The sequence below is a fragment of the Ipomoea nil genome, unplaced genomic scaffold, assembly GCF_001879475.1.
Source record: "Ipomoea nil cultivar Tokyo-kokei standard unplaced genomic scaffold, Asagao_1.1 scaffold0276, whole genome shotgun sequence".
NCBI classification, from domain to species: domain Eukaryota; kingdom Viridiplantae; phylum Streptophyta; class Magnoliopsida; order Solanales; family Convolvulaceae; genus Ipomoea; species Ipomoea nil.
Window position 1 is genome coordinate 2,508,710 of NW_017616704.1, and position 27,282 is coordinate 2,535,991.

Below are 27,282 nucleotides of genomic sequence, written 5' to 3' on the forward strand. Positions count from 1 at the left end.
GGAAACTATCTCGCAATGTCCTTGTTTGGTAATCAGCAGTTAGCGGTTAGCGTTAGCGGATTATATTAGCGAATTTGACCAGCAAATTATATCAACGGTTGATAAAAAAAGATATTTAAAAAGATTAGGTGTTTAGATTAACATGTAAAATGACCCAAGGGTATAATAATAATAATAATAATAATAATAATAATAATAATAATAATAATAATAATAATAATAATAATAATAATAATAATAATAATAGTAATTATTATTATTATTATAATTGTTTTTAAAAAAATAAAAAAATAATTTAATAAAAGAAATAAAATTTAAAAAAAAAAATAGAACATATAGGGAGCCGAACGTTCGGCTCTCTTTTGTTTTGGAACAAATTGTTGCTTCAAACTGTTGAATAACCAAACACTTTCTTTAGCATTTTGATTTTTGGGTTACATCATATTTACCAATCGTCCAATATCTTTGGGTTACATTATAATTAAAAAATTTAAATTTTTACTACATCTAAATTCCTTAAATTAGGAATTTCTTTATCCATAATAATTTATTCAACAATAATGGTTGAACTAAATGAACACTGAGCAAATCACTTAAAGTACTGGTACCATTGATTCATTCATTGATCTTGTGTATTCATTAAATTTATTAGAACCCTTTACAACAAAAATACTTGGTTACTATTTAAAAAACTATACTAATTGTATTTATATCTATGAGTTACATATTTAAATAAACAAATTCGGCATAAATTACTTATGTATGAACTTCTCATATATAATCTTACATTCATATACTTTCAAATATTTATTTAATTAAACATTGGACATTAACACATTTGCACAATCGTGTAAAACTTGTAATCAAATATATTATAAATGTACATATAATCTTGCATTTATATATTTTTAAATATTTATTTAATTATAAATATTGTGTATTAACTCATTCGCACAATTGTGTAAAACTAGTAATCAAATAAACGTATACTTTTAACACGGATAATTTACTACTTTTATCAATGCAAATAACATGGCAATAGTATTTCAGTTTCACGAATGCCCTATGCCCCTATAATTTCCTATAAACAAATAGAGACGCGCCACGTCATATGTTTGTGTCAAATCTTTGAGCGGCTACATATAACATATACACTCCGAGTCTTTGCCCCGAACAGTCATCGTCGTCTCTTTCACTGCGTTTCTCTTTTTCCCAATCAACAATTCAGGCGACGAGAAATGGGGTGGATCGGAGACCAAATCGATTCCATCAAGTCTATACAGTTCAGACAAGTCATCACTCAAGCTGTTACTCTCGGTCCATCTCCTCTCTCTCTCTCTCTCTCTCTCTCTCTCTCTCTCTCTCTCTCTCTCTCTCTCTCTCTCTCTACATTTGTGTGTAAATAGATTCATATATATCTGCGCAGGTTTCTTGATATTTAGTACCGGAACTGTGGATTGATTCAATTGTAAAATTCATTTTGTCTCAACTCGACTCTGTTTGTTCAATTGGGCACTGTTTTTCGGATGCGTCATTCTTAATTTCTTAGGCGTTATTTTTAATTGCATATTTTTGTCAAATAAATTTGATCGAATCTCGAAATGTTTTATAGCACTGTTGATTTTCCATTTCTCTATCTGATATTCTGATGCCTCTCATGAAGCCAATTTAAGCGCGCTATGAGTACTAGAGAGCGGATAAACTTACAGTTCACAGTTGTAACTCCTAATAAACCTGATTCCTTGAGTTACTGAAAAGATGGGGTGGATTCGTAAGAAAATGTGACACTAATGTCTCTCATTTGGGTGTAGCTGAAACTAGTTTTGTAACACTGTTTTCAGCCTTTGGCATCAAGTATCAGATGTCTTTATTCAACTTTATATGTTTTTGTATGCATTTATATCTGTTGCATTTGTGTTGTGTATCTGCATTTCTACTCATGGAATCATATAGAGATACTGAAATGTTGATACTTTCTGTGTCTGAGTTAAGTGGAAAGCTTTTTTTTTTTTTTTTTTTCCTTTTATTTGGTCCACCAATGGTGGCTTCATTAGTTTGTTATGCGAGTGTTTAAGATTTTCCAGTATAAGGGGACACTTTTATGTTTAAATGTTTAAGAAGACTCGGAATGAATTACTAGAAATTTGAAATTCTGTGAAGGGAATTAGTTTGAGGAAATGCTTAACTAAGAACCATACAGAAATAGTGTCATTGATGCAAGTATCATAGTAGGCATATATGTGCAGAGATCTGTCAAATTAGGTTATATGTGATGGTACTGACAGATGAATAATCTCTATCTGTTTCTTCCGGAGATATCTGAGGCTATTCTGAGTAAAATTCAAGATTTTGTCTTGTCTGGATTTCAGATTGTTTAACATTATATTCTCATGGTCTCTCTGTACAATCACTTTCAGGTATGATTGTTACATCGGCACTGATTATATGGAAAGGGTTAATGTGTATAACTGGAAGTGAATCGCCTGTGGTGGTTGTTCTTTCTGGAAGTATGGAACCTGGCTTCAAAAGGGTGAGCTAGAAAATCACTAGGGTAGCCTTTTTGCATTGAAAGTTTATAAATGTCTTCGGCCCTAGTTTCCACATATGTATTGGTTATGGTACATTTATATTTGAAAAGTTACATATGTGGACCTCCCAGTTGTTCTTGTCATGAGTTGTTACAGAAGTAATTCATTTCTATCTTACAGGGTGACATATTGTTCTTGCGTATGACTGAAGATCCTATTCGCACAGGAGAAATAGTTGTGTTTAATATTGATGTGAGTACTTCTTATTAAGAGTACTTTGTTTATATTTCATAACCTAACTTTTTTATTTTGGCATTTCCTAGATTGCGTGCACATTCGACTTTAACAACAGAAACTCCTTCCAGGAGTTTGTTTATTGGTTGATTTGTATAACATTTTGCTTGGAGTCCCTTCACATCATCTTGCATCTCCAGAGATATTTTGTTTTCTTTGTTTCTTTTTTCCTGTACTCTCCACTCTGATGCACTTTTGAATATGGAACTTTGAAAAAGAAACTTCCCATCATCTCACTGTTATTTTGTAGAATATGAGTGAGTGTGCCAGTTCATCTAAATGCAAAATGATGTACATAAGCTTTGAGGAAAGTGTGAAATCCCTTAGAAGTAAAAAGTCTAATTTTTTCCTATTGTTGCTAAAAAGTTAAGATTTAAGAACTTTGTGTTTGGGTATTAGCTGATGCTATTGGTTTGGATGTAGAATATTATTCACAAGTTACATCCATCTGATACTGTTCAGGAGTTGAACTTTATATTTGCATATCAATTATGGTTGTAATATGAATTCACTTCAAATGTTTGCATTCTCAAAACCTGGATGGCTTCTGAATTGAACATGGCCAGTACTTCTTAAATCAGCTCCCCACTACTACTGTATCCTAAGCCATCACCTCCATGTTGATACTTTTTTCTTGCATTTTAATCTTTGGTATTGTTCTTGTTTTGTTTAGTGTTTCTACATGATATTTTTTCAGATATAAATTTGTGTTCTTTCTATCAAGTCAATGAATTTTATTCTTTATAGTTATACCTTGTGATGTTGAAAATTTTCATCAGTTTTCTTGCTATCCACATTTTTAAATGACTGCCATTACTTTTTTGTGTGCATAGGGCCGCGAAATTCCAATAGTCCACAGAGTGATAAAGGCAAGCGTTTCGCCAATATTCCCTTCTCAAGAATTTCTTTTTAGTTCCTTATACTGTTTATTTGTAATATGATAACTTCTATATATCAGACTTTTCATTGCAGAAATAATTAGGAGGGAAGGGGTTGACTTTATCTATTAGGCCATTAATGCAAGAAAAACTTGAAGGAATATTGTCTGTGAATGGACAAATGGGAAATATTTTTGGAGAAAAAAAGTTCTAATTTATGAATCTCTCCATCTTTGTGTTGATAAACCTTTAATGGTTTCTTTCTGAATAGCTTGCAATGATGCACTAGTTGGGCTTATTTGATTAACGGCTCATCCTTTTTATACTATTTTCTGCTCTAGTGTCTTATAAAAGAGAGGTGAAAATGCTGTGTGGTAATAATTGAAAGGACAATATCATGTAGTTATGCATATTCAAAGAGTGGCTGTCCCTGAGTTGAACACAAAGCACGCAAAAATTTTATTCTTTCATAACATGGTAGCTAGTTTAAAATTTAGTTATATATGATAAATACTTTGGTTTCTTTTCCAAGCATTCTGTCTTTCCAAATAAACTACCAAAGGACTGTTTTATTTGGAATATAGTTCTGCCTCTAACACCAAAACAAAGTGTACAACAAATTAACTATTATTATACACGAAAAAAACAACTTTTAAATGAAATATACACTACAAAATACTACTTCTGCATACTGATTATGTATATTATATAGAATTTGCAACTGGTTTTTACCAATTCTGTGTTTAGAAATGAAGCAAGTGGATGACTCGGTAGAACATCTGTTCTTGTAGCATACTTTTTAAAAATATATTTTCTTCATTTCAGGGGATGGGAATGGGGCATATGCTTTTTTTTGCCATAACTATCTGATAGTAGGCCACAACAAGCCTCTTAAACATACACTTTCTTCCTTCTTGGCTTATCTGATTACTATAATTTTCTTTATTTTTCTAGGTCCATGAGCGCCAAGATACTGGTGAAGTTGAAATACTAACAAAAGGTACATTTTTTGTGTGTGCTACTTAGATAGCCCAGGAAATATCCAAGATAGATTTCATTCCTGGATTTCCATACCTTTTAGCTACCAACACATTTGAAATCTTAACTTCCAAGTAAACCTGGTATATCACATAATTTTCATTGTGTGATTTCTGGGATGTTTCTCATCAATTGTCTTTTCACTGTTTTGGGAGTTGGTGAACTTTATTTCAGTGTTACTTGGTTCTCAAATAGTGACATTTGCACTTTCTTAAAATGATATTATAATTCTTCAGGAGACAATAATTTTGGGGATGATAGAGCTCTATATGCCCACGGTCAGCTCTGGTTACAGCGTCAGCACATCATGGGGAGAGCTGTAGGGTGAGTGCACACTAGAAGTGCAGTTTCAATTCTTCAATCTTCATATCTGATTAACAGTGTAGTTTCTATATTCTAACAATGCACATCTGAGGAGGACCTTGAGTAATAAAAAATTACTTCAACTTCAGTTTTGTTTGCCATTATCTGCAAATTAGCAATCAGGAACATATATGTTTTTCTTCTTTCCATTTTGGTGGTTGAGCTGTGCTAGTTGATAGTCCATCTGACACCCATTTTTCTGGTTGTTTTTCTCCAGATTTTTGCCGTATGTGGGTTGGGTGACAATAATTATGACTGAGAAGCCTATTATCAAGGTCTGATTATGAATGCACTACTGGGATGTTTTCTTTCCTTCCTCCCCCCACTCCACCCTTCTCTTAATCATTTATGACTAGTGCCCCTTCACTCCCATTATCCCAAATTTGTGTGGAGCAACAAAATATGTTAATTGGATATTGTTTTGGTTGCAGTATATTTTGATAGGCGCTCTGGGGTTATTGGTCATCACATCAAAAGACTAGGGCAAATATGGAGGATCAGAACTACAAAAAGGAACCACATAGGACCTAACTCAGCTGTTTCTAGCTTCCGTTCACTTCTCACTTGTATGAACATGTGTACCTTGCTGCCCAATGCTTGCCCCAGGAAATTATAGTTAAATTTTAAAAATGTACTACTTATTCTATAATTTCCCTTTATTAAGACATAATTCTAAGTTCAGATGAAGAAAGTCCACTTTGCTAATAGCAAATGAGTTTAATCAATTGAAGGATTCATTCATGATTTCTTCTTTTAAATGCATTTGAGCATTTGCATGTACCCCGCCTGCAGCTGTTACTGTACATGATTCTCACATGAATATCAAAGAACAAATTGTCATGGATCGTTGCCATCCACCAAAATGGAAATAGGTTATGAATGTTGCCAACGAGTTTAGCTCATTAGTTCAGTTAGACAATATATGAGAAGAATATCAAAGAATAAATTGTTATGGATTCTTGTCATCCACCCAAAAATGGAAATAGGTTATGAATGCATTTTGTTGTATAAAACTCATTGGTTATTTGAGAGAAGATACCAAATTTGACAGCGACATTGTGAGAATTATGCTCAAAATAGATAGATTCATTGTAAATAGGGCATTTAGCTTTGTCTGTTGAGCCATTGAATTACATATTCTGTTAGGTCGGGATGGCTAGAGTGTGAAGGGACTTTGGAGTTGGAGATTCAACCTTATGGGAGAAGGTTATGAATGCACACATGATTTCCCCCAAGTAGAATTTCAGGGTGTAGCATTGTAGCAACCAGTCAGTCCCCTTTTAGGTATTTCTATAAACCACCATGCATTTGAACCAAATTATAAGTGTAAATCAAACATGTAAGCATGAACAATGCAAGAAAAATATGATCCTACACGATAACAAAATGACCTATACCACATATCAATGATTTATTCTTTAAAAAAGGCATAACCATTTTCAGGGACAAGTGTTGTTCATCTATTTCTGGTCAGAAGCTCTTGTACCAGGACAGAAAAAATAAAACAGCATCATGTGGGGCTAGAAATTTCATAAAGCAAACATAATAAGGTGGGTCTGCACACGTGTGCCGAAGTAATATAATTCTAGAGAAAAAGAAATAGCAATGGTAAAACTGGAATGTTGAGCAAGGCCTCTCTTATCAAGCCGCGACATCCTGGAACTTCCTCAACGTATCACAATACGGTGTTGCTTGTCTGTAGCCCCAACGAACTTGTTGCTGTTCAAGCCGGCAGTTGTAAGCAAGGCTGTTGAAATATTCATGTTCGATCCCTTCTTCAAGTTTCGCCCGTCTGGGACTACTTAGAGGATAATCCTGCTCAAATTTCCCAGGCTTGACATAATAGTTGACACCCCTTTGTGTTGTAAACAGTTGGTCGTATGGGTATGACCTCGAGAATGAATAAACTGGATCTGATGAAGGCAAAAAGTTGAGTAACAGAATCAATATCACTGGCAACAATTGAATTAAAGTTCTGGCAAAGCCATTAGACCCATTATGCCCACCGACTCGCACTCCAACTCCAGGACCAAAGCTGAAATGGGTAGTTGCTACAGGATTCATCCCGCCAAAAAAGAAATTCCTGAAGATTTCCTCAGCATCAACATCCTCGTAATAAAATCCATTAAACCCTTGCATTCCACCACCAGCATGACGTCTAGTTGCACGCCTCTCATAAACAGGCGCTTCATCACCAACAAGATCATATCTTTTCCGGTTCTCCTCATCACTCAAACACTGAAACGCCTTAGACACCATCTTAAAGGCCTCTTCTGACCCCGGAGCCTTGTTCTTGTCAGGGTGAACCTTCAAAGACAGCTTTCTATACGCTTTCCGAACATCCTCCACACTGCAACTCTTCTCCAATCCCAAAATCTCATAGTAATCCTTCTTCCTCTTAATCTCCCTCACGATTGTCACTTGCTCCTCTGTATAACCACCCACACCCTCTGAGGAAGAGGATGATCCTGCCTCCTTATTTACTGAACTCCTTCTGCGGGCCCCGGCCCCACTTTCCGGTGGTTTCCCAGAACTTGACGAGTCCTCCTTGTTAGGGATGTTAGGAGATTCATTCTCAGCTTGTGAATCATCAACTTTAGACAGCAGATCATCAATTTCAAGATTTGGGTCTAAACGCTTAGCTTTATTCAAGAATTTTAAACCCCTTTCTCTATTACCAGATTGGATTGAATCTTTAGCTATTTTATAGCACTTTAAGGCTTCATCTTTGTTCCCATCCATCTTCCAAAAACAAACAGATCAATTTCAACAAAACAATATATTGTTGAAGAATAAAATAAATCCCCCTAAATCTATTAAAAAAAATAGATGAATCATGAAACTAGAGCAATATATGCATTTGTATATACCTGTATAACACAAAGAAAATCAAAGGAAAATTGAGCTTACAGATCTAAATTGAGGACCCTTTTCTCGGATCGATCAGTTGGGGTTTCTGAGAATCTGGGACGATCAATCGGAGGGTTTGCTCCTGAGTTGAGGGAGGAGCTTTTTATGTAGAAAACCCCAAATTGAGGAAACGGGTCGGTTGATTGACCGATGAGTGAGAGTATCTTGGTTTGGACGATGACTTAGATATTGTTTGGATCACAAACTTCATCCTTCCTTTCCTTGGGTTATAAACACGATTTAACATATTAGTAGTCCCTATTCTAGTAGCATTAAAATTCATTCTCTTTTTTTTCTTAGTATTATTGTAAATTTATCTTTTATCATTTCTAATTTTAATTGTATTCTAATTGTATTGTATTATATTTTTATAGTGAAACACCTTATACTTAGATGACATGTAGTGACCTCTTTTATGTGGGAGGTCATGATCGAGCATCATACAATGTAATAAAGTTAGTAGCATTCAAAAAAAAAATACATATATATATATATATATATATATATATATATATATATATATATATATATATATATATATATATATATATTACCTAATAATTATTATGGTAATGATAATTAAACTAATACTTATAATTATTATAATTATCATCTCTATATGTAATATAGCAGAATCAAGGTGAAAAAATTTTCCCTCCCTTTGGTGCATTTGAGAGTTGTGGAATATCAAGGGTTTATGAACTTCATAATCATCATAAATAATTAAATAAAGATGAAAGAAAATCAAAGTGAATAATAATAAAAAAGAGTTTAGTGGGGTGGAGAGTAATTCACAAAATTAATTTGAGTAATAATTGTTGATCGATAATTGAAAATTAACATTGCAATAGGTATGTTATGTTTTTAAGAGTATCCCCATTAAGGCATTGTTCACAGTTTTTTAGGAAAAAATGGCAACTTAAAAGAGAGAGATGGAGAGAGGAGTAGGGTGCTCCTGCAAAGACCCAAGTTTTTTCAGAGTTTGTGGGTCTCACCAAGAGAGAAAAAGAAGTTTGCGAGTCAGAAATTTTTTTTTCAGCTTTGTTTTTTTTATTTTCCCTTTTTTTTTGTCACATATTTTTCTCTCTCCTCTATCTTATTTGGCATCTACAAACTTGTGTTAAAAAACTTATCTATTGAGGATGCCCATATAAACATTTGCTATCTCCACACCAATTGCAAATGACATTAGCAAAGTACGAATGCATTAATTGTGATCACATTTACTGCAATAAATAAAACATTCTTACAAATTTCAATAACCACATGTTTCAATATTTACATGAACATCTACACCTACTTCAACATTATAAATAAGTCATCATCCACAACCAATATAATACTACAATTATGTTTTTGTCGTGGTTGGAATTAGGAGGATGATCGTGACTAGAATAGTGAGAAGAATATTTTTGGGAGCTTAGATCTCTTATAGAGCTTTACACCGTGCGATCTAGGGAAGATGAATATTTCTGGGAGCGGAAGAACTCAGGTAAGTTTTTATGTTTCCACGGCCATTAATTTCTTTGCTAATTTAGAGTATGTCAAAAATTTAATTGATAAATTTATTAAATTAATAATAGTCTGTGCATCGCACTGGACAATTACTAGTAATAATAATATAATCTATACTCCATACAATATCTACTATACTAATAAGAGCCCAAGAGAGTTAGGCCTATAATGGGTAGAAAAAATGACAGTCAAATTTTTTAATCAAATGAATGACTCAGATTGATCAGATTTTAATTTTTTCTTAAGATTTACTAATTTATCCTTAATGAATATGAGTATCCGTTAACTTTTCCGTTAAATATTATCTTTTCCGTTAATTTCTGTTAGTTCACTGTTAACTTATTCATTGATTTCAATAAGAAAGGTCTTAAGTTCGAAGTTCGAACCCCATCCCAATCAAAGTTGGCATATTTAGTACTCTATGCATTTCGATCTTTAATTTAGAATTATGTATCTACAATGTTTTTATTCAAAAAAAATTATTCATTATCAATAAATTAAATAAGAGAAAGAGAAAATTTCAATTTTGGTCCTACGACTATAGGTGTCTTGTTAATTTCAGTCCAGGACTTTCAAAAGTGTCAATTTAGTACCTTAACTATACAATTTTTATCAATATTGGTCACTCCGGCCAAATTGCCGGTCAAATTTCGTCAAAAAATTTTAATTGGTCAAATAGTAAAGGTATTTTAGTCATTTCACTCATTTTTTCATCTCCGATCCAATTCAAGCATTCTCTCCATTTTCCGGCCATCCTTCCGGCAAGCTTCACCAAGAGCAGATCGGAAACACTGAAAGAATATAGCTACAACTCTTGCCAATACGACATTGCCGCTCAGAGGAGAACCTATTATTGTTCACAAATATGGCATCCAATTCCCTGTCGAACAGTTCGTCAGGATACCGCCTTCAATCTCATTGAATCGGAGGTCCAGATACTTAAGACTGGGAAACTGGAAAGCCAGGGAGGGGAACTTGCCGGCGAACCGGTTGTTGCTGAGATCTAGCTCAAACAGGAGTTTCAGATTCATGAAACTCTGGGGAAGGGTACCACAGAACCTGTTGGAGTTGATGTGAAACAGGAAAATGTCGTAGAGAAGCCCCAACTCATGAGGGAGAGTTCCGGCGACATCAGCGTGGTTGATATCAATCCCAGCGACCGTGGCCTCCGACGGCTCGTCCGGCGCCCACCAACAGAACATGCCGGTGTAATTACACACGTCGGATCCAACCCATTTCACTATTTTGCTTCATTTAATTTCACAGTAATATAATAATGAGCATTGGATTGGTCTTTGTAAATGCAAACTTTTCTTGGTTTTGTTTTAGTCGCAAAAAATTGTCACTACTCTCTATTCTATTCAGGAACAGTATGTGATGTGGTATTGGGGACACTTCAAGCGTTGGTTAGTTGAAGATGATAGAGTTTTCACAAGTGTTTCACAAGCTTGCCGGAAGGATGGCCGGAAATGGAGAGAAAGCTTGAATGGGATCGGAGAAGAAAAAAAGAGGAGTAAAATTACTATAATACCCTCATTATTTGACCAATTAAAATATTTCGGCGAAATTGGACCGGAAATTTGGTCGTAGTGACCAAAATTGACAAAAATTGTATAGTTAAGGTACTAAATTGACATTTTTAAAAGTCAGGGATTGAAATTAACAAGACCCCTATAGTCGTATGACCAAAATTGAAATTTTCTCATAAGAGAAATAATTTCATTAGTTATATTGTCTTTATTTTTCTCCAAATTCATCAATTGATTATATTCGCTACATTGTCCCTACAATGTCTTTATTAAAAAAAAAATTATTCATTATCAATAAATTAATTAAGAGAAATAATTTTATTATATTATATTGTCTTTATTTTTCTCCAATGTAAAAATTCTCTACATTCAAATTCATCAATTGATTATATTCACTACATTGTCTATTACTCCGTATCTTTTTTGTGCACTATTTTTTTAATTAAATATCAAAGTTATAATACAAAATAATGTTATATATTTATTTACCAAGTATTTTATTAATACCATGAAAAAATTAAGAAAAATATAATTAATAAAGTCAATCATATTAACTACTTGAGGAATTTGTTGACAAAGAGAGTATTTAAATCACACAACAAATTGAAGTGAGAACTATCTCGTAATGTCCTTGTTTGACAATCAGTAATTAGCGGTTAGCGTTAGCGGATTATATTAGCTGATTTGACTAACGAATTATATCAACGGTTGGTAAAAAGATATTTGAAAAACTTAACTTTTTAGATTAACATGTAAAATGACCTAAGGGTACACATAATAATAATAATAATAATAATAATAATAATAATAATAATAATAATAATAATAATAATAATAATAATAATAATAATAATAATAATAATAATAATAATAATAATAATAATTGTTTTAAAAAATAAATAAAAAAATATAATTAAGACAATCATATTAACTACTTGGGAGATTTATTTACAAAAAGAGTATTCAAATTACACAACAAATTGAAGTGGAAAACTACCTCGCAATGTCCTTGTTTGACAATCAACAATTAGCTCTTCAATATTAGTATATATTTAAAATTTTATGCCCTAATTTTTATTTGCTCTCCCTTATGTCTCGTATTTGGTTTCAACTATACCTATACAATTATTTTATCGACAATTATAATCAATCTTGACTATATTGTCTTGAATTTGTAAACTTAGAATTACCTATTTAAATACGCAAACTCAACATTCAATTATTTATGCATGAACAATTCTAATATAATTCTGCCTTGATATACTTTAAAGTACTTATTAAAAAAAAAAAAATCATTGGGCATTATCTCAATCGTGCAATGCGCGTAAAAAACTAGTATAAAAATAAAATCCTGAACTTTTTCCGCCCAATTCCTAAAAAATCTCGCTTTCTAATAAAATATATTGTTTTCTACTTTTCTATTCGTATTATAATTTCAGGTTAAAATTCGTATTATAATATTATAAAATAGTGTAATACAATTCCTAATATAATATATTGTTTCTTAGTTCTTCCTTTTTTTTTAGGGAAATTTCTTTTTTTTTTTTTTTTTTTTTTTTTTTTTTTTTTTTTTTTTTTTTATCAAAGAAATGCTAGAGTAGCTCATTTTTTTTTTTTTTTCACAGGAATATTTTTTTTTTTTTCAAAGAGGTTTATTAAAAAAGGAAGGCCAAGGCCAGTACAAGGTCCGGATGGACTTAGGCCCCACATGGCCTAAATCCTACTAATAAGCTAAGTAAGGAAAAGTAAGATAAGACAAGATAACATAAAGTGGCCCCCGGGGCTCTAACATGCATGCCCCAAGCCCTATGCTAGCTATCACTAACTAATCGTAGGCAGGAGTATGTCAAAAGCAGTAAGTAGACTGAGATGCTGCACCAAACTGCATCTCCCCACCATGTAATCTGAAGCACAAGTAGCGAGGATAGATGCCTCGCGTGTCACAAACGTGGCCCCCCAGCCAGTTGCACTACAGCGACTACACACCATAATGCCGCCTAGCCGAGATGCACCACAACTGCAACACCTCCCGGAACGCTATCGACTGCCCTGTAGACGACAAAGCAGAGATGTACAGCTAACAATGGCACGCAGGCTTAAGTCCAGTAATGGCACGCAGCCCTGAGACACGGCACAAGGCAGCCAATAGCAGAACTCCCGATCAGCACCAGCACAAACCAGAACCAACCCTAACGGGATTAGCTACTATGGGCCAGCAGCAAGCCTGGACTACCGCCAACGGATTTGAAAAACACCTACCCGGCCACCGTTCAGCCTGGGCTACGATGCAATTTTTACCGCTTGCATCGGCGTTGAGACCTAGTCTTTTCCAAAGATGCCTGCAAAGGCGAAACCAAAAAGAGCCCAAGACCAGTTCATGCCTCCGAGGTCAAAGAAGCAGCACCTGCAAAAATAGAAACAAGATAGAACAAGCTAGCATCGTGTTCCCATGACCCAACTATCACATCTATCTCGGGTGAGTGTTTAAGTTTATACCAGGCTGACGCGAACAAAAGCAACCCCCCAAATAATAGGCCGTCCCCCCGGAGTCCAGAAGGAACTCAGCTACTATTGGCCAGCAGCAAGCCTGACCAGGTCAACGGATTTGATAATCCTGCTCGGCACACCGTTTAGCCCGGACTAGGGTGCCCTGTTGTACCGCCAGCACCTTACGTTGAGACTCAGCACTGCGAAGCAGGGCTTCCCGGTCCCCAGAGAACCTCACACCCTCACTGTTTTTTAACTCCCATCCACTCTTTCTTTTCCTCCCAACTCTCCTTTTTCTCACTCCAATTCTTTTCACTCTATTCTTTTCTCTTTTCTATCCCTCATCCTTTTCTTTTCTTTTTTCCTTCTCTTTTCCTTTTCTTTTTTCCTTTTTCTTTTCTTTTTTCTTTTTTCTGTTTTTTCATATTTCCAAACTTCCAAAACAAAGTACAAGTACAATCACGGGGGATCATTAATATCAAAAAACACATAGGGCACATCATCATGTATCAGTAAAGCACGGACCCTACGTGGCAGATCATTGAGGCTCCGAAAGATGGCCTGGCCCGGCTTATCCACCGCCCAGTTAGCTAGCGCTTGTGCAGGCATATTGGCCTTGGACGGGCACACAGAAGCAGTAACCACCCCACAGGAACACAGAAACCGGAGTCTGGTCACAACATCATCTAGAATCCACGGCGGACGAACAGAGATATCAACGTAGCTAGCCAACTCCGCCCAAGTGGACTCTATATCAATCAAAGTAGTTCCCTCGGCCAGGCACCATTCCAGGCAGGAGAAAAGGACCCGGAACATTCCCCGGGCGTGCTCCCCGTGGCCAGACCACGCAACCCCGTAGCAGAAGCCACCCTCCTGGTTGCGCACCACGGCCGCAGCCCCCCCAGCCGCCGAAGACCGAGAAAGATTGATCTTTAACGCCCCGGCAACCGGGGGAGACCACCTGACCGTCCTAATAACACGCCTCGGCACATGTGCCTCCAAGTATGCCACAATAGTCCTCTAGTTAGAGGGCAGGATATGCTGCATGGGCCAACGCCTAAACAGGCATTCCGCCACCCCCTTTGCCACCCCATACATCACCCGTGCAACGCTGGGTGTGTCTCGGCCGTACATGCACCCATTACGGTGCTTCCACAGCTCCCACAACACCAGATACGGCAACCTGCAAACAACAAAAGACAAAAGAGGGTTACGCGCCCCCGCCCGACTCCATCCTGCAATCAAAGTCCTAAGACTCCGGTGTCGCAAGTAGAGGCCGAGGGACGCCAAAACATATCTCCAAGCAGCTTTTGCTGTTTCCCCAGAATAAAAGATGTGATCAATAGACTCGGGGACCGGGGCTGGACAACACCGACACCTCGAGACGATCGCATGACCGAAACGGGCCAAGATGTCATCCGTGGGAAGCCGCCCTCGGAACACCCTCCAAGCCAGGAAGGACACCTTAAAAGGAAGGTGCTTGCGCCAACACTTAGCTAAGAGCGGATCCGGTGCAGTGGGCAAAGCAGGCCTAAGAAAGGCCTTAGCCGAGGAATAAGAAAACATACCGTCGGACGCCACGGTCCAGAGTGGGATATCACGCGGGCCCTGCCCCAAGCGGGACAGGTCCGCCCCAATCCCAGCAAATGCCAAGTCATCGTGGTCTGTCAAATCAAGCTGGCCATCCCGCACATAGTCTAGAAGTAACTCCCGGGAGTAGGAAACCCCCCGGTGTGGATAAAGCCTGCCAAGTGGGCCCAGACCCGACCAGTTGTCCCACCAGAAACTAACCCGGCCTTGGAACAACCGCCAAGTGAGAACCCCCTCGACCTCATCACGTACCGCCAGCATCCTCTTCCAGGTGTGCGAATCTCTATTCTGAACCAACTTAGCAACCGGGTGAACCCGACTGCAATATTTCGCCCTCATAAAGTCCGACCATAAAGTATGATCTGTCCGGAAATTCCACCACAATTTAGCACTGGCCGCCCTTACCATCAAGTCTAAATCCATGAACCCCACCCCCCCTTCCTTCTTAGGACGAGAGAGGGTTTTCCACGAACTCCAGTGGTACCGGGCGCCCCCTGACTGTTTCCAGAAAAAACTCGCATAACATCTCTCCAAATCCTGTATGACCTGCTTAGGCGGAGCGCAGGCCGCAAATATGTGCAACGGTATGGCCTGCAAGACTGAAGAGATCAAGATTGCCTTCCCGCCCTTCGAGAGCAGCCGGCGTTGCCAACTCAAGCATCTAGCCTTAACTTTATCAATCACCGAGGCAAAGTAGATACACTTTTTACGGCCTATATACACCGGGCAGCCCAAGTATGTAAAAGGAAACTGTTTATGCACACAGCCCGTTGCCTGGCAAATCTGGTCAATCTCGTGGGGCGGAGTGCGAGGGTGCATGTAAAACGCACTTTTCTGAAAGCTCACCAACTGTCCCGAGATCTCCTCGTACTCCTTTAACGCCCCAATCACGACCTCAATAGCTCCCAGCCTGGCCGTACTAAAAATAATAACATCGTCCGCATAGGCCAGGTGGTGAATATGTGGTGTCCGTGGCGGCTGTGTAAACTGGGGCACCGTAGTGCCATCATAGACCCGCGCAATGTACACCGACAAGACCTCAGCTGCAATCACAAACAGAGTCGGGGACAGCGGGTCCCCTTGCCTGAGACCTCGCGTAGACGTGAAGAAGCCCTCTTTGACTCCATTCACAATCACTGAATACCACACGTTAGACACGGCCCGGAACACCATATCTATCTAGACCTCACTGAAACCCAGGCGGCGCATCACCGAAGTCAGGAAAAACCATGATACCCGGTCATAAGCCTTAGCCATGTCTAACTTAAGGACTATGTCCCGGTTCTGCAAGCTCAACCCGTGGCACATCTCAGACGCTAGAAGCACATTATCTGTAATAGACCGGCCCGCCACAAACCCACTCTGCTGCGGTGACAGCACCCGAGGTAAGACTGTAGCCATCCGAACCACCATGAGCTTCGTGATAAACTTACTACTGAAGTTGCATAGGCTGATGGGTCTGTAGTCCGCAAAAGTCTCCGGACTCGGCTTCTTCGGCAACAGGACGATAGATGTGTGCGTGATAGCCCTGGTAAATTCCCGCCCCGCAAAGTAGCTCCGAACCATGCTGACAACATCATCCTGAATAATATCCCAGCAAGCCTTATAAAAGGCCCCCGAGAAACCATCCGGCCCTGCCGCACTCGTAGAGTTCATCTGCATTACCACTGCCTTCACCTCCTCCACCTCAGGAATCGCCGTCAAGACCTCATTATCCTCCTCTGTAACCAACCGTGGGACACAGTCCAGCCTAGACAAATCAAAACCCCCAACCTCCGCGGTGAACATATGCTCAAAGAAAGAGACCGCCTGATTAGCAATCCCTTGCCTATCCTCTAGCCACACACCGTCACCACCCTTCACTCTGTGTATATATAGCTTTCGCCTACGTTCCTTAACAACTGAGTGAAAGAACCGGGAGTTTCTATCCACATCCTGAACGTCGGTGATACGCGCCTTCTGCTGCCAAAATTCTTCTTCTATAGCAATCTGTTTCTGTAACAAAGCAACACCCTTTTTATATTCAATTAAAGCATTCTCATCATCCGGGTGTTGCTGTAAGGCAGCCTCTAGGGCCTGAACACTATCCTCATACTCCCGGAGCTTCACAAAGATATCCCCAAATACAGTCTTGCTCCAGGTGCTCAGAACTTTCCCCAACCTATTCAACTTGGTGGCTATTACAAACATAGGGGCCCCCTCTACAGGAACCTGCCAGCTATCACGCACCACCCTCAGAAAATCCTCGTGCTTAATCCACACGTTCAGGAACACAAAGTGCTTCGGAATTACCTGCATACTTATCAACTCAAAGGATATTAGAAGTGGACTATGGTCAGACGTAGATTTTGACAAATGCCGTACGGATGACGTAAAAACCGACTCCCACACCGAGGTGTAGAGGAGCCGATCCAAACGCATCCATATAGCCGCCTCTCTACGGCGCCCATTCCACCAAGTAAAACAGGAACCGTAATAGGCCGCGTCGATCAAGTCACACGCACTGACACACTGTTGAAAATCAGTAGTCTTCCGGTGTGAATACGGTAGACCACCTTTTTTCTCGTCCACACTTAACAGACAGTTAAAATCACCCGCGACCGCCCAAGGCACGCCCCCGGGGACCATAGAAAAAATAGCTTTCAGCTCAACCCACAGGGGGTCCCGGAGGCGTACCTTGGTCTTGGCATAAACAAAAGAGAGCCAGAAAGGCGTGAGAACCGTAGAGTGTACACAGGATATCGTAACACACTGCTCAGTCTGACTCTCAAATGTTACTGCCAAGTCATTATTCCAAAATAGCCAAATTTTATTATTATTAGAAGTAAAACCATTATCAAAATTAAAACGAATTCTAAAAAACTCAAGCCAATCAGACGAGCTGAAAGGCTCGAGCAGACAAAGTACAACAGGAGAATGCATTCTTAACAAAACACGGATCCTGCGTGCCGAACCCCGGGAGGATACCCCCCGCACATTCCACACGAGCATCTTCATATACACAATAGACCACCCGGCTCCGAGTGAGGGGAGCCCCCCCCTTTTCTGGTATGTATAAGCCGACGTCCTACCGGGCCTACACCATCAAGCACCCGATCCTCAGAGTCTGACCCCGACTCCGGGGCCCACTCCTCACGCTCATGACCAGACACCGGCACGTCAGAATCTGACCAAGCCCTTTCCCTCCCCCTTCTCGGCCCCCAGGGAGCCTTAGGAGAAAGAGAAAAAGGAGTGAAAGAGAAAGATACCTGAAGCGGGCTCTGCTCAGCCCGCCCTCCCGAGGGACTAAAACCTCCCGTAACTTCCGGGATAGTGGACAACTGGCCAGGCGACTGGCCAATCCCTACCCCGGGCGTTGTCGTGCCTACAGATATCCTGCTGTCAGCCGGGGTAGATGGCAATTCGCCACCCCCCGGCCCCACAATAGCCTCCTCAGGGGCTAAGTCCTCATCCTGGAGCACAGCAAACCCATTACTAACCGGCACCGGGGTAGGCCGGCTAGGTGACAGGGCCCGCCATACCTTATTACTTGTACCAACACCCGGCCCCTGACTATTGTCCATCGGAGCCTTACCTTTTACTTGCTTTTCTTTATTACTTTGTTTTTTCCTCTGACTAGCCGTCATGTCCCGATGATCCAACACAATAGCTGACCCCCGGTCCTGGCCGACCCCCCCGGAAGGGAGCGGGCCAGCATCAGCCATTGATGTCGACACATGTGGTGCCGAGGAGCGTGGCGCGCTTGCCCCTCCACCGGGGACACGGCAACTGTTGGCCAGATGGCCTTGTTTCCTGCAGTTCAAGCAATACGGGGGGATACGCTCATACTCTATCACCTGCCAAAACCCCACGGCCTCCCGATCCGGGCGCGCAGTCCCTAACCGGATGAACATCTTGCGGCACCGTGGTTTCAGCAAGTCAATCTCAACCTTCACCCTAGCCACACTAGGCCTGGTGAACTTAGCCGTAGGCGTATCCACCTGTAAAAATCTTCCAATAGGTTTGACAATTTGTTTGAGACAAGGCTCCGAGAAACAGTTGGCCTTAAGGTTGGGCAATAACACCCAAACCGGGGCCAGCGATGTCTCGAACCTCGTGTCAAAGTCCATTGTCCACCTAAAGAGCCTCATCGGGCACTTCCCGTCAAGGAGAATCTGACCCTTGACTAACGTGTTAATGCAATCTTCCGGGTTGGAAAATGCAAGAGACACGTGTCGCAGGTCCACTAAGCCAACACTCACCGTTCCTTTCAACTTCAAGCGTTTGGCAAAATGTTCTCTTATAACGGAAAGTACGGGCCTGCCATAGGAGAACTTTCCAATAAGTAGGGTTTCCCCTATCTTGTTCATCTGTTGCACCTCTGTATCCTCAAAGGTAATGCAGGCCTCCCCCTCATATGATTCAACCATTTTATCCGGGATATTAAGCCCCAAGGAATGGCCCGCATTACCACCTTGAGCTGGCAGACCCGTGGAAGCAAAAAGACTAGCAAAGGAAGGAAGCGTACCTGAGCTCACGGCTGAGCTACCTACCTGAGCCGTATTATCCAAGCTTGGTGCCCCCATTGGGGCCGCATTATGCGCATGAAGCGTAGCAAGCCGTGCCCAAGCGTTGGGTACTGTGGAACCCGAGACATGCACACCTCCTGCATGAGTGCCATGTCTCGGGTTAGGGGTGCTATTGGGGGTTGGCATTGCATTTTGCTTGCTCCCAATAGCACTCCCATGTGGGACATTCGAAGGCGTGGACAACAAAGTTTGCGTAGCTTTCAAACCATCCACACCCACATTGTCCCCAAGTTTGCTAGATGCAGACAACATATAACCAAATTGACCAAATAGTATGGGAGAATTTCCTCCACCCCCATGGTTATTAGCTATAATGTTGCCTGCATTTAGATTAACTGTGTCCGAAAGCTGCCCCGTCCCAACCACTCTAGAAGTGCCCGAAAGGGGCTTAGGGTGATTTGCAAACGCAGCAGTTCCCGGGCTAGGCAAGACTGGATCCGAAATCAAAGAGGACTTGGCTACAGAATCCCCACCATTATTTTGCCTATCTTGCCTTCTAAGCGTGGTTAATGTATCCGATATAGCATCATTATGGGGCCTATGACCAGCGTTGTCTAAAGTGACTAGCCGATTAGGATCACCCCCATGAGCCCTATGACCAGCTTGCCCACTTTGGGCTTGCCGATTAGGGTGCGTAAGTGATGCCTCTTGAACATTTCCCACACTTAGATTAAAACCAAGAGAACGGGGAGCAGAAACCTTACCTGTTGCCGTGTGGTTAACCTCCGGCAAAGAGGCCTTTGTAGAAACATAGCACATTGCTCCATCCCCTTGAACCCCTCGGCCAGCCTCCCCATTTCCACCCTTTCGGCCACCAATTGGCTCGGAGTGCACAATTGTGCTGTAAGCCATGGTGGGTGTGGTTTGGCCGGATTGTGTAGTGGCCATAGTTCCATAAGCTGCTTGATTAACCAACAAATCGTGGAGAGATAATGGTTGGCTTAATATTGGCATGGTATTTGGATCATGTACCATACTAGCATTAACAACCATCCCTCTCTCATCATCTATCAAAAATGGGCATTTCCACCCAAACATCAAGCATAGATTATGTGCCAAACATTTGGGATGGGATTGGCTCTTGGCTAAGCCAGTCGAAGCCATATCTCCCACCCCATTTCGGATTAAAGAAACCGGGCTAGAGTCGACCAAAAGAGGGAAGGCCACACCACAAGATGGAGAATACAAAACCTCACCTTGTGTGTTGGCCGGTTCCAATTTTGGCGTTTCGACATTCAAAACACCAGGCTGGGAACCATGGGCATTACTCATCCTATTTCCAGCTTTGTCCAATTGATTAGGCCGATTAGGAGCCCCATCAACGTCCCTATGACCAGCTTGCTCCACATGAGCTTGCCGATTAGAAACCATTGACGAGGGATGCCCATTCCCAGATTCAAGCTTAACAAGAGAAGCCGAAAACTTACCTGGCGAGTTGCGCTGCCTTGCCCTCTGTTCCTTGCCATGGGAGGCAACATATGGTCTCACCCGAGACTTCTTCTTTTTGCTTCGACGGGCACGGGGATTATGCGAATATTCCAGGCCACCTTGTTGGTTTCCAGAAGTTGAGGGACCACCTTGGTCCTTGGCCACCATGGGGCCACCAAGCTTCGTGAGCCCCCCCTTCTTGTCTCCCTTAGGCGACACGGCCAAAGACCGAGACACCACAGGCGCATTCGAGACTGCCCGGCGATTCTTCGCGGCCTTCTTGGTGCGGATGAGCTTGGACTTTGTTTGTAGGGGAAAACCAGATGGCCAACGACCCTCATCTTCCAAGTCCATGCCTGCACGAAGAAGCTCCCATAGATCATCGAGCTTGACCATCTTCTTCGCCTTCTCCCAATCGCCTTTCACGGAGACCAACGCCAAAGCCGCCTGCCTCCAGTCGCCCTTCTCTTTTCTATGGCTAGCCTCTGCACATGAGGCAGCCATCATTGATGCCTGACCTAGTTCCGCCTTGCGATGACCAAGATTGCCCGCCGGCAACCTACCTACGGCCTTAGCGCCTAGTTCGACATCACGGGCAAATGCGCCCATCTCCGGCGTCCGGCCTTCACTGTGCTTTCCCCTCCCCCCCTCTGAGATGACAACCCCATCAGAGCGAAGGTCTGCAACCCTAAGCAAATTCGCGCAATCGCGCTTTTCTCCGCCAACACCATCGCGCAAAGCACACTGCTCCACTGTCGAACGACCTGCCTGAACGCGATGACCCCTCTCCGACCCATCTTCTCCCATCCCATCAGAACTGAGACCACCTCTAGAAACCGGCAAGCTAGCCGGACTCGTCGCGCACGAAGTCGGAGAGCCTAGGCTCGCCGGAGACGCTCTAAACAGCCCGGCTGCCTTCCGATCATGGATAGCAACTCCCGGCGACGTCCCCATGTCTTCTAAGTGCCCAGCACCACCAACGGAGGCCGGAATATTCACCGGAGCCGGCTGGTTAGAAGTCGAGGTACCAAGAAACGCCGGCGATTCTGCCGGCGTCCGAATTCCCATCTGCTCACCAGGATCGGTTCCACAGGCCTCCTGGCCACCCCCGATGGAGACAGAAAGGTCATCGAGGCCCTGGGTCGCCGGCGATTGCGAGACGGTCGAAACCCTAGCTTCGCGACCGGACTTCTCCGCGAATCTCCGATCATCCACCTGTGCATCCCAATCAGTCCCAAGAGGTCCCTGGACCTCTCCGCATCCATTAGAAGGGCCTTCAGAGCCATGGATGGCCGGCGACGAGACCTCGGCCGAAACCCTAGGTACGTGATCGGGAATCTCCGCCTTCGTCCGATCCTTGCGATTTCGGTGGCGATCAACAGCCCTTGGGTTGACGACGGCTTTGGAGGGCATTGGGAGAGGACCGCCGTTGCGCATGGCCATGATCGCCTCCTCGGACAGCACGTAACCCGCGCTGCGTAGAAGCTGTGCATGCTCCCGGAGCTCTTTGATGGTCTGATCGACGGAGAAGGGCCGTCGATCACCCATGAGACGCACGCTCTCACCTGATTCAATTTGCTCTCGCCTTTCCTTGCGTGTTAAGTTTCCTTAGTACTCAGAGAAAAAACCTAGTATTTAGGGAAATTTCTTACTTTCCTATTCGTACTATAATTCTACTTTAAAATTCCTATTCGTAATACAATAGGACAATCTATCTATCTATCTATCTATCTATATATATATATATATATATATATATATATATATATATATATATATATATTATCTTATCTTACTATATATCTACTATCTACTATACTAATAAGAGCCCAAGAAAGTTAGGCCTATAATGTGTAGAAAAAATGGCGGTCAAATTTTTTAATCAAAATGAATGGCTCAGATTGATCAGATTTTAATTTTTCCTTGAGATTTCCGAATTTATCCTTAATGAATATGATTATCCGTTAACTTTTCTGTTAAATATTATCTTTTCCGTTAGTTTCTGTTAGTTCACTGTTAACTTACTCATTGATTTTATTAAGAAAGGTCTCAGGTTGGAACCCCATCCCAATCAAATTAAAGTTGGCATAATTAGTACTCTGTTTTACTCTTATTAAATTAATTAATTAATAATTAATAATTTAGTAGCTACAAAAAAATAATAATAATACATATGCATTTCTTTAATTTAGAATTATGTGTGTACAATGTCATTAATCAAAAAAAATTATTCATTATCAATAAATTAATCTACTATATATATATATATATATATATATATATACTAATAAGAGCACAAGAGAGTTAGGCCTATAAGGGTAGAAAAAATGGCGGTCAAATTTTTTAATCAAAATGAATGGCTCAGATTGATCAGATTTTAATTTTTCCTTGAGATTTCCGAATTTATCCTTAATGAATATGATTATCTGTTAACTTTTCCGTTAAATATTATCTTTTCTATTAAGTTTGTGTTAGTTCACTGTTAACTTACTCATTGATTTTATTAAGAAAGGTCTCAGGTTCGAACCCCATCCCAATCAAATTAAAGTTGGCATAATTAGTACTCTATTTTACTCTTATTAAATTAATTAATTAATAATTAATAATTTAGTAGCTACAAAAAAATAATAATAATACATATGCATTTCTTTAATTTAGAATTATGTGTGTACAATGTCATTAATCAAAAAAAATTATTCATTATCAATAAATTAAATAAGAGAAATAATTTCATTAGTTATATTGTCTTTATTTTTCTTCGATGTAAAAATTCTTTACATTCAAATTAATCAATTAATTATATTCACTACATTGTCTATTATCTTTTTTGTGCACTATTTTTTAATTCAAAGTTATAATACAAAATAATGCTATATATTTATTTACCAAGTACTTTAGTAATACCATGAAAATATTAAAAATTAAAAAAACATAATTAATAAAGCCAATCATATTAACTACTTGAGGGATTTGTTGACAAAGAGAGATTTCAAATCACACAACAAATTGAAGTGAGAACTACGTAATGAATAATTTTATACTTTAGATTCCAATTGTTGAACTATGTTTTCACAAATCAGAGAACTATATGTTCATAATTGATAACTATACAGTTTAGAAATTATGAATTTACAGTACAGAAATTATGAATCTACAGTACAGATATTATGAATCTGCAGTATAGAAAATATGAATCTACTGTATAGAAATTATGAATCTATAGTTTAAAAATTATGAATCTAAAGTATATAAATTATAAGTCTACAATATAGAAATTATGAATTTACAGTACATAAATTATGGATATGGAACCGTGCCCACCTTGCAAGGTGGGCACGTGCTCACAGCATAACGCTCCTACTGTCGGAATCTCCTCAAACAATATTAATATATATTTAATATTTTATGCTTTAATTTTATTTGCTCTCCCTTATATCCCGTATTTGATTTCAACCATACCTATACAATTATTTTATTGACAATTATAATCAATCTTGACTATATTATCTTGCATTTGTAAACTTAGAATTACCAATTTAAATACGCAAATTCAACATTCAATTATCTATGCATGAAATATTTCAATATAATATTGTCTTGATATACTTTAAAATACTTATTTAAGAAAAACATTGGGCATTATCCCAATCGCGCAATGCGCGTAAAAAAACTAGTCTACTATACTAATAAGAGCCCAAGAGAGTTAGACCTATAATGGGTAGAAAAAATGACGGTCAAATTTTTAAATCAAATGAATGGCTCAGATTGATCAGATTTAAAATTTCCGTTGAGATTTCCTAATTTATCCTTAATGAATATGATTATCCGTTAACTTTTCCGTTAAATATTATCTTTTCCGTTAATTTATGTTAGTTCACCGTTAACTTACTAATTGATTTCAATAAGAAAGATCTTATGTTTGAATCACATCCCATTCAAAGTTGGCATAATTAGTACTCTATTTTATTTTTACTAAATTAAATAATAATTTAGTAGATACAACAAAAAATAATACATATGTATTTTTTTAATTTAGAATTATGTGTCTACAATGCCTTTATTCTACTATACTAATAAGAGCCCAAGAGAGTTAGGCCTATACTGGGTAGAAAAAATGGCGGTCAAGGTTTTTAATCAAATGAATGACTCAGATTGATCAGATTTAAATTTTTCCTTGAGATTTCCTAATTTATCTTTAATGAATATCATTATCCATTAACTTTTCCATTAAATATTATCTTTTCCGTTAATTTCTGTTAGTTCACCATTAACTTACTAATTGATTTCAATAAGAAAGATCTCAGGTTCGAACCACATCCCAATCAAAGTTGGCATAATTAGTACTCTATTTTACTTTTATTAAATTAAATAATAATTTAGTAGATACAACAAAAAATAATACATATGCATTTTTTTAATATATATATATATATATATATATATATATATATATATATATATATATATATATTGTTCAAGTATAATAATAATCATATGTAATAATGTAATAATAAAATAAAATTACAATAATAATAATAATAATAATAATAATAATAATAATAATAATAATAATAATAATAATAATAATAATAATAATAATAATAATCCAAACAAAACTACATACAAAATATTTTTAAAAAAAAAAAATTCCTCTATGTAAATGATATGGATCATTTTGATCGTACATCGAAAATGTTTGGAAAGAGGAGTTCTTGAGGTTCTCTATATAAGAGGAGTAATACTCATCTTACAAAGATTATTGCTTGCCCATCAATGTGGTAAGTATTGAGAAACCAAAAGGTTATTATTTAAGAATCCTTAGCTTAATGACTTTTTATTTTAGTTTTTTTTTTTTTTAAATTATTATATTAGGGAGTTTGGGAAAGATTAACTAAAAATGTATATGTGTTGTTTTAGTTTTTAGCAGTTTGGAGTAAATTGCTGAGTTATTAAATACTATTTTTGGTATTTTGATTAAAGATAAAATGTTAAAATGACGAGTTTGTTAAAATTTTGGTGAATTTGTCAATAATCATACAAGTCCATTAATTGTATAGATATTAAAATTTGATTGGAAAGTAGGAAAATGATTTCTGAAAAATAAGTTATTTTTCATTTTAATATTTGGCTGCACAACATCAAATTGTCTAAAAGAAAATTTATATTATTATTATTATTATTATTATTATTATTATTATTATTATTATTATGTAATAATAATGTAATAATAAAATAGAATTACAATAATAATCAAAACAAAACTATATACAAAATAAAACTAATTTAAAAATAAATAAATAAATAAATAAAGACAAAGGACTCCCCTTTGTAAATGACGTGAGATCATTTTAATCCCATATCGAAAATGTTTGGAAAGAGGAGCTCTTGAGCTCCTCTATTTAAGAGGAACAAGCTCATCTTCCAAACATAATTGCTTGCCCATCAACGTGATTGAGAAGTCAAAATGTTCTTATTTAAGAAATCTTAACTTAATGACTTCTTATTTTAGTTTTCTTTTTTTTTTTTTTTAAATATTTTTCTTTTTAATGTTTGGCTGCACAGAGAAAATTGTCTAAAAGAAAATTTATATTATTATTATTATGTAATGTAATAATAAAATAAAATTACAATAATAATAATGTAATAACAAAATAAAATTTAAAAAAAAAAAACAGACAAAAGGGAGTCACGTAAATGGTGTGGGATCATTTTGACCCCACATCGAAAATGTAGGAGGGGTGCTTGCCCATCAATGTGTGCAAGTATTGAGAAGTGTTAGTTTAATTGCTTTTTTTTTTTTTTTTAAAAAATCTTTTTATTAGGGGTGTTTGGGAAATATTAACCCTAAATGTATATTTGTTGTTTTAGTTTTTAGCAGTTTGGAGCAAATTGCTGAGTTATTAAATATTAATTTTGGTGGTTTGATTAAAGATAAAATGTTAAATTGGCGAATTTGATAAAATTTGAGGAATTTGTCAATAATCAAACAAGATCATTATCTAATAACTTGTATTTTCGCCCGTGCGATGCACGAAATAGATTTGTTAAAATATTTTAAGAATATTTGGATCGATATATAATTATATAAATTATTACATCGAATATTATATAATGGAATTGAAGAATTGAGTTGGATCGATTGTATTTTCTGATG

At 38.5% G+C, this 27,282-nt stretch overlaps 3 protein-coding genes across 4 annotated transcripts; 1 reads left to right on the forward strand and 2 right to left on the reverse strand.

The window, feature by feature from the left end:
• The first annotated feature begins 1,153 nt into the window (after window positions 1-1,153).
• LOC109156462 (signal peptidase complex catalytic subunit SEC11A-like) lies at window positions 1,154-5,859 on the forward strand. Its single transcript, XM_019304325.1, has 8 exons — window positions 1,154-1,317; window positions 2,418-2,530; window positions 2,709-2,780; window positions 3,656-3,691; window positions 4,655-4,700; window positions 4,975-5,062; window positions 5,319-5,376; window positions 5,533-5,859. Exons 1-8 carry the CDS (start codon window positions 1,239-1,241, stop codon window positions 5,581-5,583), a joined length of 543 nt encoding a protein of 180 aa, XP_019159870.1. The 5' UTR covers window positions 1,154-1,238; the 3' UTR covers window positions 5,584-5,859.
• A 629-nt stretch (window positions 5,860-6,488) lies between these two features.
• On the reverse strand, window positions 6,489-8,239 carry LOC109156474 (chaperone protein dnaJ 49-like). 2 transcript variants are annotated; one of them, XM_019304334.1, is made up of 2 exons: window positions 8,012-8,239; window positions 6,489-7,843 (listed from the first exon to the last, which is right to left on the reverse strand). In XM_019304334.1, exon 2 carries the CDS (start codon window positions 7,841-7,843, stop codon window positions 6,743-6,745), a length of 1,101 nt encoding a protein of 366 aa, XP_019159879.1. In that variant the 5' UTR covers window positions 8,012-8,239; the 3' UTR covers window positions 6,489-6,742. The 2 variants fall into 2 exon arrangements, with proteins under 2 accessions (XP_019159879.1, XP_019159886.1); XM_019304341.1 differs by having other exon boundaries at window positions 7,972-8,228.
• Window positions 8,240-14,562: 6,323 nt separating this feature from the next.
• Window positions 14,563-16,305, reverse strand: LOC109155506. Its single transcript, XM_019303140.1, has one exon. The coding sequence runs from the start codon at window positions 16,303-16,305 to the stop codon at window positions 14,563-14,565; it is 1,743 nt and encodes a 580-aa protein (XP_019158685.1).
• Window positions 16,306-27,282: the final 10,977 nt, after the last annotated feature.

Excerpts from the sequence above, each read along its gene's own strand:
- LOC109156462 (XM_019304325.1), top strand. The coding sequence starts at position 1,239 with ATGGGGTGGATCGGAGACCAAATCGATTCCATCAAGTCTATACAGTTC. Across the intron at positions 4,701-4,974 it reads AGTTGAAATACTAACAAAAG|GAGACAATAATTTTGGGGAT; the intron begins GTACATTTTTTG and ends ATAATTCTTCAG. Across the intron at positions 5,063-5,318 it reads ATCATGGGGAGAGCTGTAGG|ATTTTTGCCGTATGTGGGTT; the intron begins GTGAGTGCACAC and ends GTTTTTCTCCAG.
- LOC109156474 (XM_019304334.1), bottom strand. The coding sequence starts at position 7,843 with ATGGATGGGAACAAAGATGAAGCCTTAAAGTGCTATAAAATAGCTAAA.
- LOC109155506 (XM_019303140.1), bottom strand. The coding sequence starts at position 16,305 with ATGGTGTTCCGGGCCGTGTCTAACGTGTGGTATTCAGTGATTGTGAAT.